We start from the raw sequence: 10,294 nt of genomic DNA on the forward strand, positions 1-10,294 counted from the left end.
CTCATACAATATTGTTATTTATATATAATTATTGTTATTTTAGTATGTTATTTTAATTAATTATTTATTATATTAATATTAAATTAAATATATAATTAATATTAAATATATTTTTAAATTAAGAATTATTATATTATTAAAATAACTAATTTATTAGTTAGTATGATTTTTAAAATATAATTAAAATATTATGTTAGAATCAAATAATTATCAAATTTATAATTCTAATAAATTAGATTTATAAAATTAGATATTATAAATAAATTATTAATTATAAATAAACTATTAATTATAATATTATCTAATATTAAATTAATAAAAATTTGAATAAACCTAATTAACTAAAATATTAATATGGTGTTATTAGTAAATTAATCCATCCCCTCCAATGGAAGGGGTTAGACCGCTTGGTTCATATTTTATAGGACCGAAGGCAGCCATTCTTATCCCATTAGACTTTTAAATCTTTTGCTCTTTTTCTTTCTCTCTTCCAGTCCTCTCCCTCTAGTTTATTTGACAGGGGCGGCGGAGAATACCACTCTATCAATAACAAGAGAAAAGGTAGATTTCAGTTTCAGATGGTTTAAAAATATTGTAGAGATTCTTTGTAATTCTTGGTTGCATGCTTTCATATGCGAATCTATCGAATTTTTTATTTCTTCTTTTTCTCTTTTAGTTCAGTTCCTATCTTTCTAATCGCACAATGAGACAAGAAGACAATATAATGGAAGTGGGAGACGGTACTGATGAATCAAAGAAACGCAAAAGGAAGTTGGGTGCATTAGCTGAACATGAATGCTGTATGACAACACTGGAAAAGATTTATAAGAGAATCATATTGTCTTTAGCCAAGCCATCTTACCTTCTTGGCCTAGGCTCTGATAATCTGCGACCAGAAAATCGTGCTAGATTACGTCACCTCCTGCGGAAGTTGGTTAGGCAACATTGCTGGACAGAGGCAAGCGGTGTGCTCAGCGTTTTGTTGAAAGGGACATGCAAAGAAAATCATCCTACCATGAACCGGTTCAAGTATTTGGTATGATTTTGATGCTAAAATTATTTTCTGGTGACATTTATATTGATGGGCTTTTTTTTATCCTTTGGCAATTGCTTGAGCATGTCATTTAATTTAACTCTAGAGATTAATGTCTTGACAAATGTTTGTAAATTAAAACTATATGACTATAGTCCTGTGCAATAGTTTTTAATTTTAGATGTCAACTTTGTATTTGCAGCTTAATCTTTCTTTGCTCTGTTATTATGCTTGACCCGTGAACTTGCAATTGACAAAGTAAGATAGAGGACCATAAATGGATTAGTTCCATGCTTTTCCTTTTTGGTATCATATATTTTCTTGGAATAGTTCACTTAGTTTCTAAGAAATTCTTTTGATTTCTTGAGATTGTAAAATGTGCTTTGTATAATTTTGCATATGTATTACATGTACTAACCCTTATACTTTACCACAATTTTAGGTTTCAATGGAGTTTATCAAGCATCTAGAAACTGACAATGTGAATCTGACGTCAGTCAATCAGATATATGATATTTGGATGACAAGGATTGGAATTAACTTATCAAGTAAACGAAAGAGGAATGGATCTATGAAGGAGGTACAATATTCACAAGAATCACAATTATGATATTTGTTTACTACTGCTAATGTTGTGGACTCTGTCATTGAGGCTTGCCTTCATCAGATGGCAATGCTTGCCATTTCCATTTTGGGTTGATCAAGAACCTTGATCGTTGTGCAGGCAAATTTTATTGTTCGTTTGGAGTCCATACTTTTCCGACTTATGCAAGGGAATATTGAAGGTGAACGCCAGAATGCTAGAAGGTTTAATTTTAGTTTTTGCTCATTAATCTGCCTACATGTGAAAAGCAACTGTAATAGAATGTGTATTTTCATCATTAAAATTAATGTTTTTATTAGGATAATGGATATATCTTTTTCATTACTCCGTAGGAAGATGTAATGTTAAATATTGCCAAGAAAGAAGAAAGGAAGGCTAGTTAAGTTTGGGAATCTCTAAGCTCTAGCAAATTAGTTGTTATTGTCCCTTTTAATCATTTAAAGTTAGTATGACTGGTCAATATGATATATTAATTTTCTAATTTCTTCTTTGATTATTGCATTTCCAAGATTGCGACTATCTTCCTTCTTCTACTCCAATTATTAATGTTTTTATGTTGAGAATTTGGGTGATGCTTAGAAGCTCTGACATAACTTGGTTTGCGTCATATTTGATTGATTCTAGTCTGAAAGAGAAAATTGCTCATATAATTTAGTTGTTTCCAGCTATCTTCCATTTCTCGTATATTTATTGTTGTTTTATTGAGAAATAAATGGTAGCTTTCCCTTTGCAAAAGCACATGCAAAAAGACACATACATAATTAGTATTATCACATATACATGGTCCAAAATATGTGCCTTTAGAATGCAATACTAATTTTAGGTAGGAAAACAGCATCCTGGATATGTATAACGAATCTGCTTATATATACACCTAATAGACATCTAGTAAGGTGATAATCAAGTCTTCAATGTGATTTAGGCATGTCTTACCATTGATTTCAGTTTTAATAGTTCGTGGCTAGCATTTGTACATAATTAGGAATTTAATGAGGTGAGGCAGGGACAAAAGAGCTAATAATAAAAGCAAGGCACTGTTGGTTGGATAATCTTTCAGACTGGTGGCTTTTGTGCGTTTTTTGGAGGATGATGCTTCCTTTATGATTTGCATATAGTTGATATGCACCCAATGCATAGTTTATAATATTTAATAAATAAGTATTTGTATGAGTAGATTACTTATTTGATGATACCCTAATGTTTAGGGGGGGAAGACCATCACATTTCTTGTTTGTGTGTATCTCTCTCTCTCTCTCTCTCTTTCTAAGATCAACAATGGTAATTAGCACTATTTGTGGTTTTTGTTCTTCTGCAAATTATTTGATCTGAATGATTATTTTGCTCACCTTTTTCTTTTCTCTTTTTTTTTTTTTTTTTGCAGCTTGATGCAAGAATCTGAATTTGAGGGTCACCCAATGTTCAATATGATTGTTGGCTTGATATTCTCTCAACTTTGTTATTCTAACATCCCAGAAGACATGAAGTGTAAGGATTCTAATCAAATTCGTGGCCCCACATACACACACATGTCAGTTACTACTCAGTTGGACATGTCAGCTACAGGATTTAGAAATGAAGTTGGGGGCTCAGAGGGCCATAATTCACTCTTTGACGATGAATCTGAATCTTGCTTTCGCTGTACTTCAGAGACTTCTATCATGAATTGTAAAGAAATGCCTGTCAAAGTGAATAATGATCTTCAGGAAGAAGTATTACCTGTAGAGATTGATGTTAATCTGCAGACAAATGTCCCACAAGACTTCCAGCCACAGGCTTTCTATGTGAATTCTGCTGAAGATGAGGTGTCTGTTGATAACAATGGTGATGGCCATATGCATTTCGTCCCGAATTTGTCTGCCTTTAGTGAGTTCTTAATCCCTTCAGATTGGTTCTTTTCACTCATATTTCTATTTTCTTAGTCGTTTTAATTATGTTGGAGGAAGATCATAGATTTTTCTTCTCTCCTGCATGCATTTTACCAGCTGTCCTTAGAAAGGAACAGCGGTACATTATGCCACACTTAGTGAAGTCTGGACTTATGAAACATAGGAAAGATAAAACCTTACTTTATGATTTTGAAGGAATGAGGGTAATAAAAGCCGGACAGAATGGAGCTCCTAATCAAATTATATGTATACATTTATCACTTAAGTACTTGGGGAATGCCCATCCTTGCACTTGGATGCAAATGAGCTCACCTATTACATTCAGTTAAACAACAAGACTAAAGAGCACGATTATCCTTGCATGGTGATCATGGTGAAGTTACATGTCTTAGTGCTACACCCATATTTTGATATTAGTAAAATCTCTACTTCTCGGTGAAGATGAGACGAGGAAAGTATTTACAAATTAATGTAACAAAAAATAACATATTTTATTAGTTTTCTGTAGGCTGCAATGGAACTAGGACCATCGTGGTCTTGACAATCTCAATCTTGGTTATTATATAAAATTTATGCTTTCATTTAGTTTATTTGTTGAATGAGCATAGGTGAGTGCAATATTGCTGAAATTTGGCTTGTGCATTTCAGAAACTAAACTTCAGCCAGTGGCTTTTTAGTAGACTTTAATGGTATGTCTGTAGAGGTTGGAAAATGGGAGGAAAACATAACATGGAATCACAATTTTTGTTTCTTGTCATGTCTCCTACATCCATTTTCCTCCCGTTTTCCCTATTTTCTCTTTACCCTGATTTTTCACCCTGCTATTAGATGAAATCATTTGCAACTTTACTAAAAAAAGTTAAAAAGTTTTATTTATTGACTGGCACTAATGGGGGCATTGAGAATTCAACAGTATGGCATTAAAGCCCTTGATATGATTGCTTATTCTGAATGTTGATTGTGGTGTATCATTGCATGAAATCATGTACATCCTTAGGATTTCAGATTTTGGGGTTGACTGAATCAATAATCTTGGCATCAGAGGTGTGTAGATAATTGAAATTCAGGTGGACATGTTTGTAACTGTATACCACCTATATCTTTTTTCATTTATATGAACTCATTTTGATTGTTCTATTATTGGCAAAGAGAGCGGGGATTCATGGTTGTTGCCTTTACGAACTGAGAATTGGGAGTTAAAATGGGTGATTCAAGCTGATGAATATAACCACGCAGTGAGGTACTTACAATCAGCTGTTTACTCGACACCCCCAGTATTCGCAGCCCTGATTCCCTTGATACAGGTACAGCCAACATAACAAATAGATATTTTATCAACTTTGTTCAGGAAATTATATGCATATTATACTGGATTTTAACTTTCCCATCATTATCTGTCCAAAGTTTTGCAAAATTACTGCTGTCAGTGAAGAAATCTGATTTTCGCATGCTCTGTTATCTGTTCAAGAAACTAAATTATTTAGTTCAGTTTGACAGAGCACGGCTCAAGTTTAAGTGCTTTGATGTAATCATGTTACCTACACTCAAATGGCCTTCTATAGAAGGATTTAGCTGATCGGATTCATGTAAATTACAAAAGCAGCATGCAAGTTCAATCATTAAACTACTAGAGCATGCAAGCTGTTATGCGTTTCTTCTCCAATTACTGCATTGATGATGGGTAGTGTTTGATAAGTGCTACAATGGATCTACATACACACCCACACATTCAAAAGTTAAATAAATAAATGAGAAAAAAGAAAGGGTACCTGAAGATTGTCACAACTTGCAGCACTTCATAAAACCTGCACTTTGGCTTTTTATTTTGTTTGACATTCCATTTATCCTTGATATGTTTGCATTGTGCTATTGCGGACCGTGCAAAGTGCTATTGCTTGCTGCTCTCCGGGGTTGGGAAAGTGACTTTTAGACACGAGCTGGTCCAATTTCGTTTTTCTTAAAAATTTGATGGAGATCATTATTTGGCATTCAAATTCTCAAATCTCTTATTCATTTGCAGTAGTTGCAATCATTAAGCAATTGGTTAATCTTATTATTTCTGGTTAATGTATTTATTTCTGAATTCAAATTCTCCATTTTATTCCAGTTACTATTGATTGGACGCAAGTATAGGGAGGCCCTTGATGAACTTGAGAAGTTTTGTGGCAATCTAAATGCAGCACTTCCTATTAGGTATTAAATTCTTTTCTTTTTTTTTAAGTTATCAACTGTTTCTTGTTGCGAATGTGGATGAAAGGTGAAAAGATATGTTTTATGTGAGGGAGGAAAATTCAATTTATTTGACTAGCAAGGGAAATATAATTTATTCGAGGCTTGTCAAGTAGACCAAATTTGGAAAGTTAGATGCAAATCTATACAACTTAATGCGATTTTAGCCCATCCTTTTAAAATTGTCAAGTAGACCAGATTTGGAAAGTTAGATGCAATTTTGGTGCAATTAAAATTTTTAATCAAAATTAGGTGATGCGGCAGATGATGTAAATGTTTAGTTAATATCTTTGCCACGTCATTCTCATATATTCAAAATAATAGGAATTAATTAATAAAAGTAAATAGAGAAATTAATAATTCAAATTGAAAACAAGTTCAAGCAAAAAAAAAGAAAGAATTATTGTTAAAAGAAATTAAAAAGAACTTATTATCAGTTCCTTCTTTCTTTCTTCCTAACATTAAACCCTAGCGTCAATTTCTACTCTCTTTCTTCGCTTTCTGATACTGTCACCTACCTCCATTAATATAACACCTATCTCTCTAATCTCTTCTTTATCACAAATTCTGTTACGGCTATTGATTGGAGCTTAGGCTGTAAGTTTTTGCCTGTTGAGTTTAAAGATTTGACTGCTATTCTGTCAAAAAACAAAAAAGCATTTCGAAGCCCTTGTTGCCGGGGATACTAGAGAAGGATTTAGATTGTGGAAGTGAGAGAATCGTGATAGAGAAGGAAGGTTTTGATGGGAATGATGGTGAACAAGAGGGAGAGGGTTTTTGGATAAAGGGAATGTGGATTGGTAAGGAAAGATGGGTTTATGCAACCACTGGCCAAAATAACTGATTATGATTACCATAGGCAGAATCTACAATCAAGCCACAAGTAGCTTGGCCAGAGTTTTTTTTTTTCTCTTCTGATTTGATGGTTTTTTTATCAGTATCTTGGCAAGGTTAGTGTTTTTAGTTTATTTTCTTTATCTGGTTAGTGAGGGAGAATTTGGGTTGTATTGATGTGGCTATTTGACGTGGTGAAAATATTAATTAAAAAGTTTACATCATCTACTATTAGGCCATTAGTTATTTATTTATTTATTTACCATTAGGCCTTTATTTCATCTTCTGGCAATGTTTTCGAAGGACTTGCCAGCATAACATATAAAAAGGCCTAATTACTAATTAAATATTAAATCTTACACTTAACAATTTCATCCAATTGTTTCAAAATTTAAAAACAAATGCCCATGCTTTCAATTTATTTTCAAAAACAAATGCCCGTGCACAGATGTAAGACCTTTAATGGCTACATTGTTAAATTCATGTTAGAACTTTTTGCTGACTCCTGAATTATTTTTCTTTATAAGCATAGTCAATTCGCATCATCTTTCCTGTGAAACTGCAAGTGTTTGGAAACAAATTGAAAGCATGGATGTTTATTTTCAAATTCTGACAATTAGTTATTTATTAAAAAATATAGAGTTCATGATGTAATTAGTAATTAGGTCTATAACAAACTGGATTAAGAGGTATGACCTCATCCAAATAATATTTTGCCAGACTTTAAATCATGTTCATTACTGCCAATTGCTGCAGACAAATATTGTTTAAAGTTCTCTGTTTGCTTTGAATCTATACTAGTTTCTCTTTCCTAAAAAAAAATAAATTCTTCTTTGTTTTTAATGCTGCTTCTCTATTAAGACATATTATTTGTTGGGCTGCAGATTCATGTGTAATAGTTATACCCTTTTCTCCCTCATAACACATGAAAATGTTACGTCAATCAATCTGGTTTGCCAATTTGTGCTAAATTCTCTAGTTTCTGCAATGTATTTCAAAGCTATAACCCATCAGTTATCTATTTTAAGTTCTTGTTTACAGATAAATGTTTTGGCTAGTTTGGATTGTCGAACAACATTTAAATGTTGCCTATGAAAATTAAAAGGTATCGTGCAATCAAGGAAAATAAAACTTACAGTTTATTTGGTTTGATTTAATTGTGAGTTTCAATATTTTTCTTCAGGAAGTAGGATTTTGTATATGTAGGGAATATATGAAAAGTAGTTGCTTCCTATTTATTAATTATTGATATAGAATTTTTCTAGTGTGGATTTGTAATCCTGGTGTGAGTAAGATTAGATAGCAGGCTGTGAATTGCCGTGTAACTTGGTTATTTTAGGATGTTATTTGGATGATTAGGTTGATTAAAGTTTGAAACTTTGATTTTCTATTTTATGTTTTTGTTCTTGGTGGTTCTTCAGCCAGAAATGTATCAGGTTTTCCTAGTCTTGTCACACTTGTTGAAGCTGTGTTTCTCCCACATGCTTTTCTCTTATTTGTTCCTTTGACAAGCTCTTACAAATGTCTCTTCTACAGATTGAGGGCTCACCTTTTGGAGCTTGTTGATCCTAAGAATACTGTTGTAATTTCATCTTGTTTTGAGGACACTTTAAAGACTGATCCTACATGTCGCATGTCCCTGGATAAGCTTATCAGCCTGCATCAGAAAGGTATATTTTTATTGCACGTGCATGATTAATCCTATACCTGTTTTCATCTTCTCTTGGCCTATTTCCCTGTGTGTAAATTAAGACACAGAGAACTTTTAATTAAATGAATCACAAATGCATTGTAGAAAGACTACAACTTTGTTGTTGCGTCTGCACATTGTGCAATCATTCTTAAAGTTAAATATAGTATCTAACTATATGTTGATAATTCTTAGGTGGAATTCTAAAAGATCGACTCCTCAAACCTACTTTTTAGCAAAGTGGTTTTTGTGGTTTTGAATTAAAACACTTTATTATGCATAGTTTTGGAGTTTAAGTGCTCAAGATGGATGCTGGTTATGGAACTACTAGCAGCACCCAACCTCCAGCTCATTCCTTCATTTTGATTTGCCATTCTTTAGGTCAGGAAAGATTGTGGACATATTTCTCTTTTGGAGAGTAAACTTGTGGACATTGGTGATCATTTTCTTTCATTTATTGAGAATACTAGAGTTTTTCTTATTTTTTCTATTTCATTAAGAAATATTATTCTAATTCCTGAGCTTTTAGGAATTGCAGTTAAGTTTACATCCTCACAATGGAAGCAGTAATTTTGGTTAATGCCAGACTGTTTTCCACATATCTTAGTATGCATTTTTATGTGATAAAAAACTTGTTGCTTCTGATATATCTAGTTATATTTATTTTTCCTAAAAAGTTGCTCCATTTTGATCTATCGCAGGAAATTATAGCCCTGAATCCCTTTTGGAAATGATAGCCTTGCATTTAGAGGCTGTCTTTGGGGAATACAAGATATGGAAAGAGTTTGCTTTATGTTTCCTGCAAGTCTCTCAATATGAAGAGGATTGTATGTCAGCATGTCTGTATGGAGATGAAGGTAAAAAGATTCAAGGTTATTCTGTTCGTTACAACAGGATCCCCAAATTGTTTATATGTGGGAGATCAGGAATCAATTGGAGGTTTCGGTGCCGATGGTGGCTGACTCGTCATTTTAGCAAGAAGCTTCTTGTCTCGGAAATTGCTGCAGGTATTGTAGCATTTACATCCTTGCTGTTGAGCTAATCTCACGTGCACTGTAACAAAAATTTGGCCAAATACTTTTTGGTTTTCAAATCTCGAAGTTTTCATAATGTAATCCCTGTGGTTATTTTTCCCCACTATGCACGCCTCAAATTTAAGTGTTGCATGCATTAGATTCCTCAAGTTATATGTGCAACAGGTGATTTTGATTTTAAATCATCATTTGATGTAAATATCTTCCAGATCACTTAACAATATGTTCTCCCACATCTTTTTTCTTTTTTCTTTTCTTTTTCTTGTGTCAGGTAATTTGGAATTCCTGGCGTACAAAGCAGCATGCGCAGCGCACATGTACGGGACAGAGTTTGATTACTTTGTAAAGGCTTATACTTTCTTAGAGAAAGAAAATAACAGGAGTTTGTTTATGTTCTTGCAACTGCACATGCAAAATCACATAGGAATTAATCTATACTATCAACGGAGAACAAACTAATATTATTTCTATTTTCTCTTTACAAGCAATACAAGCTGTGCTCTTTCTTTTTGGTAGAATTATCTCCTTTGATGGTTTTTTTTGTTCGATCCTCTTTCCAAATTACGCATCATGCCTGATGTACACTGTAGGAGCTATTCAAGTGGTGGCTCGTCTTTCAGATGGTTTTGTACAATGTCTATGCATGGCAAAAAGGAACTGTATTGGTGCAAGAGAAATTTCTTTTGCATTCACTGTATTTTCTTCGTAGTAGGTGTTCACTACCATCCCTATTTTCATCGTAATGGGTGTTCACTACCATCCCTGAGGATAAATCTTTGATTAATGCTATGTTCCTGTTTCATGGATTTGAGATTATACAGGCTGGTGAAACCACTCCTTTCAAGTTATTTTCTGCTAGGTCTAGGGCATTTAAAGAACTCAAATTCAATGCACAAGGAAGTTCCTGAGCATGAAGAGAGTCTCCAAAGCATTCCCAAACCATCATGGGAATTTACTAAAATCATTTGAAGTCCAAGTTTAGCG

At 33.3% G+C, this 10,294-nt stretch overlaps 1 protein-coding gene across 2 annotated transcripts; it reads left to right on the plus strand.

The window, feature by feature from the left end:
* The first annotated feature begins 414 nt into the window (after positions 1–414).
* LOC8277924 lies at positions 415–9,825 on the plus strand. Of its 2 annotated transcripts, none has more exons than XM_015718712.3 (10): positions 415–561; positions 677–1,036; positions 1,476–1,613; positions 1,758–1,840; positions 3,019–3,500; positions 4,673–4,827; positions 5,631–5,716; positions 8,123–8,256; positions 8,978–9,283; positions 9,582–9,825. In XM_015718712.3, exons 2-10 carry the CDS (start codon positions 704–706, stop codon positions 9,767–9,769), a joined length of 1,905 nt encoding a protein of 634 aa, XP_015574198.1. In that variant the 5' UTR covers positions 415–561; positions 677–703; the 3' UTR covers positions 9,770–9,825. The 2 variants fall into 2 exon arrangements, with proteins under 2 accessions (XP_015574198.1, XP_015574199.1); XM_015718713.3 differs by having other exon boundaries at positions 682–1,036.
* The last annotated feature ends 469 nt before the right edge of the window (positions 9,826–10,294 follow it).

Source organism: Ricinus communis, chromosome 9, assembly GCF_019578655.1.
Source record: "Ricinus communis isolate WT05 ecotype wild-type chromosome 9, ASM1957865v1, whole genome shotgun sequence".
NCBI lineage: Eukaryota > Viridiplantae > Streptophyta > Magnoliopsida > Malpighiales > Euphorbiaceae > Ricinus > Ricinus communis.

What these genes read in the sequence shown, in the direction of transcription:
- LOC8277924 (XM_015718712.3), top strand. Translation starts at nt 704, where the DNA reads ATGAGACAAGAAGACAATATAATGGAAGTGGGAGACGGTACTGATGAA. An exon ending in TGAACCGGTTCAAGTATTTG is followed by an intron (nt 1,037 to 1,475) that starts GTATGATTTTGA and finishes CCACAATTTTAG; the next exon opens with GTTTCAATGGAGTTTATCAA. An exon ending in TGTCTCGGAAATTGCTGCAG is followed by an intron (nt 9,284 to 9,581) that starts GTATTGTAGCAT and finishes TTCTTGTGTCAG; the next exon opens with GTAATTTGGAATTCCTGGCG.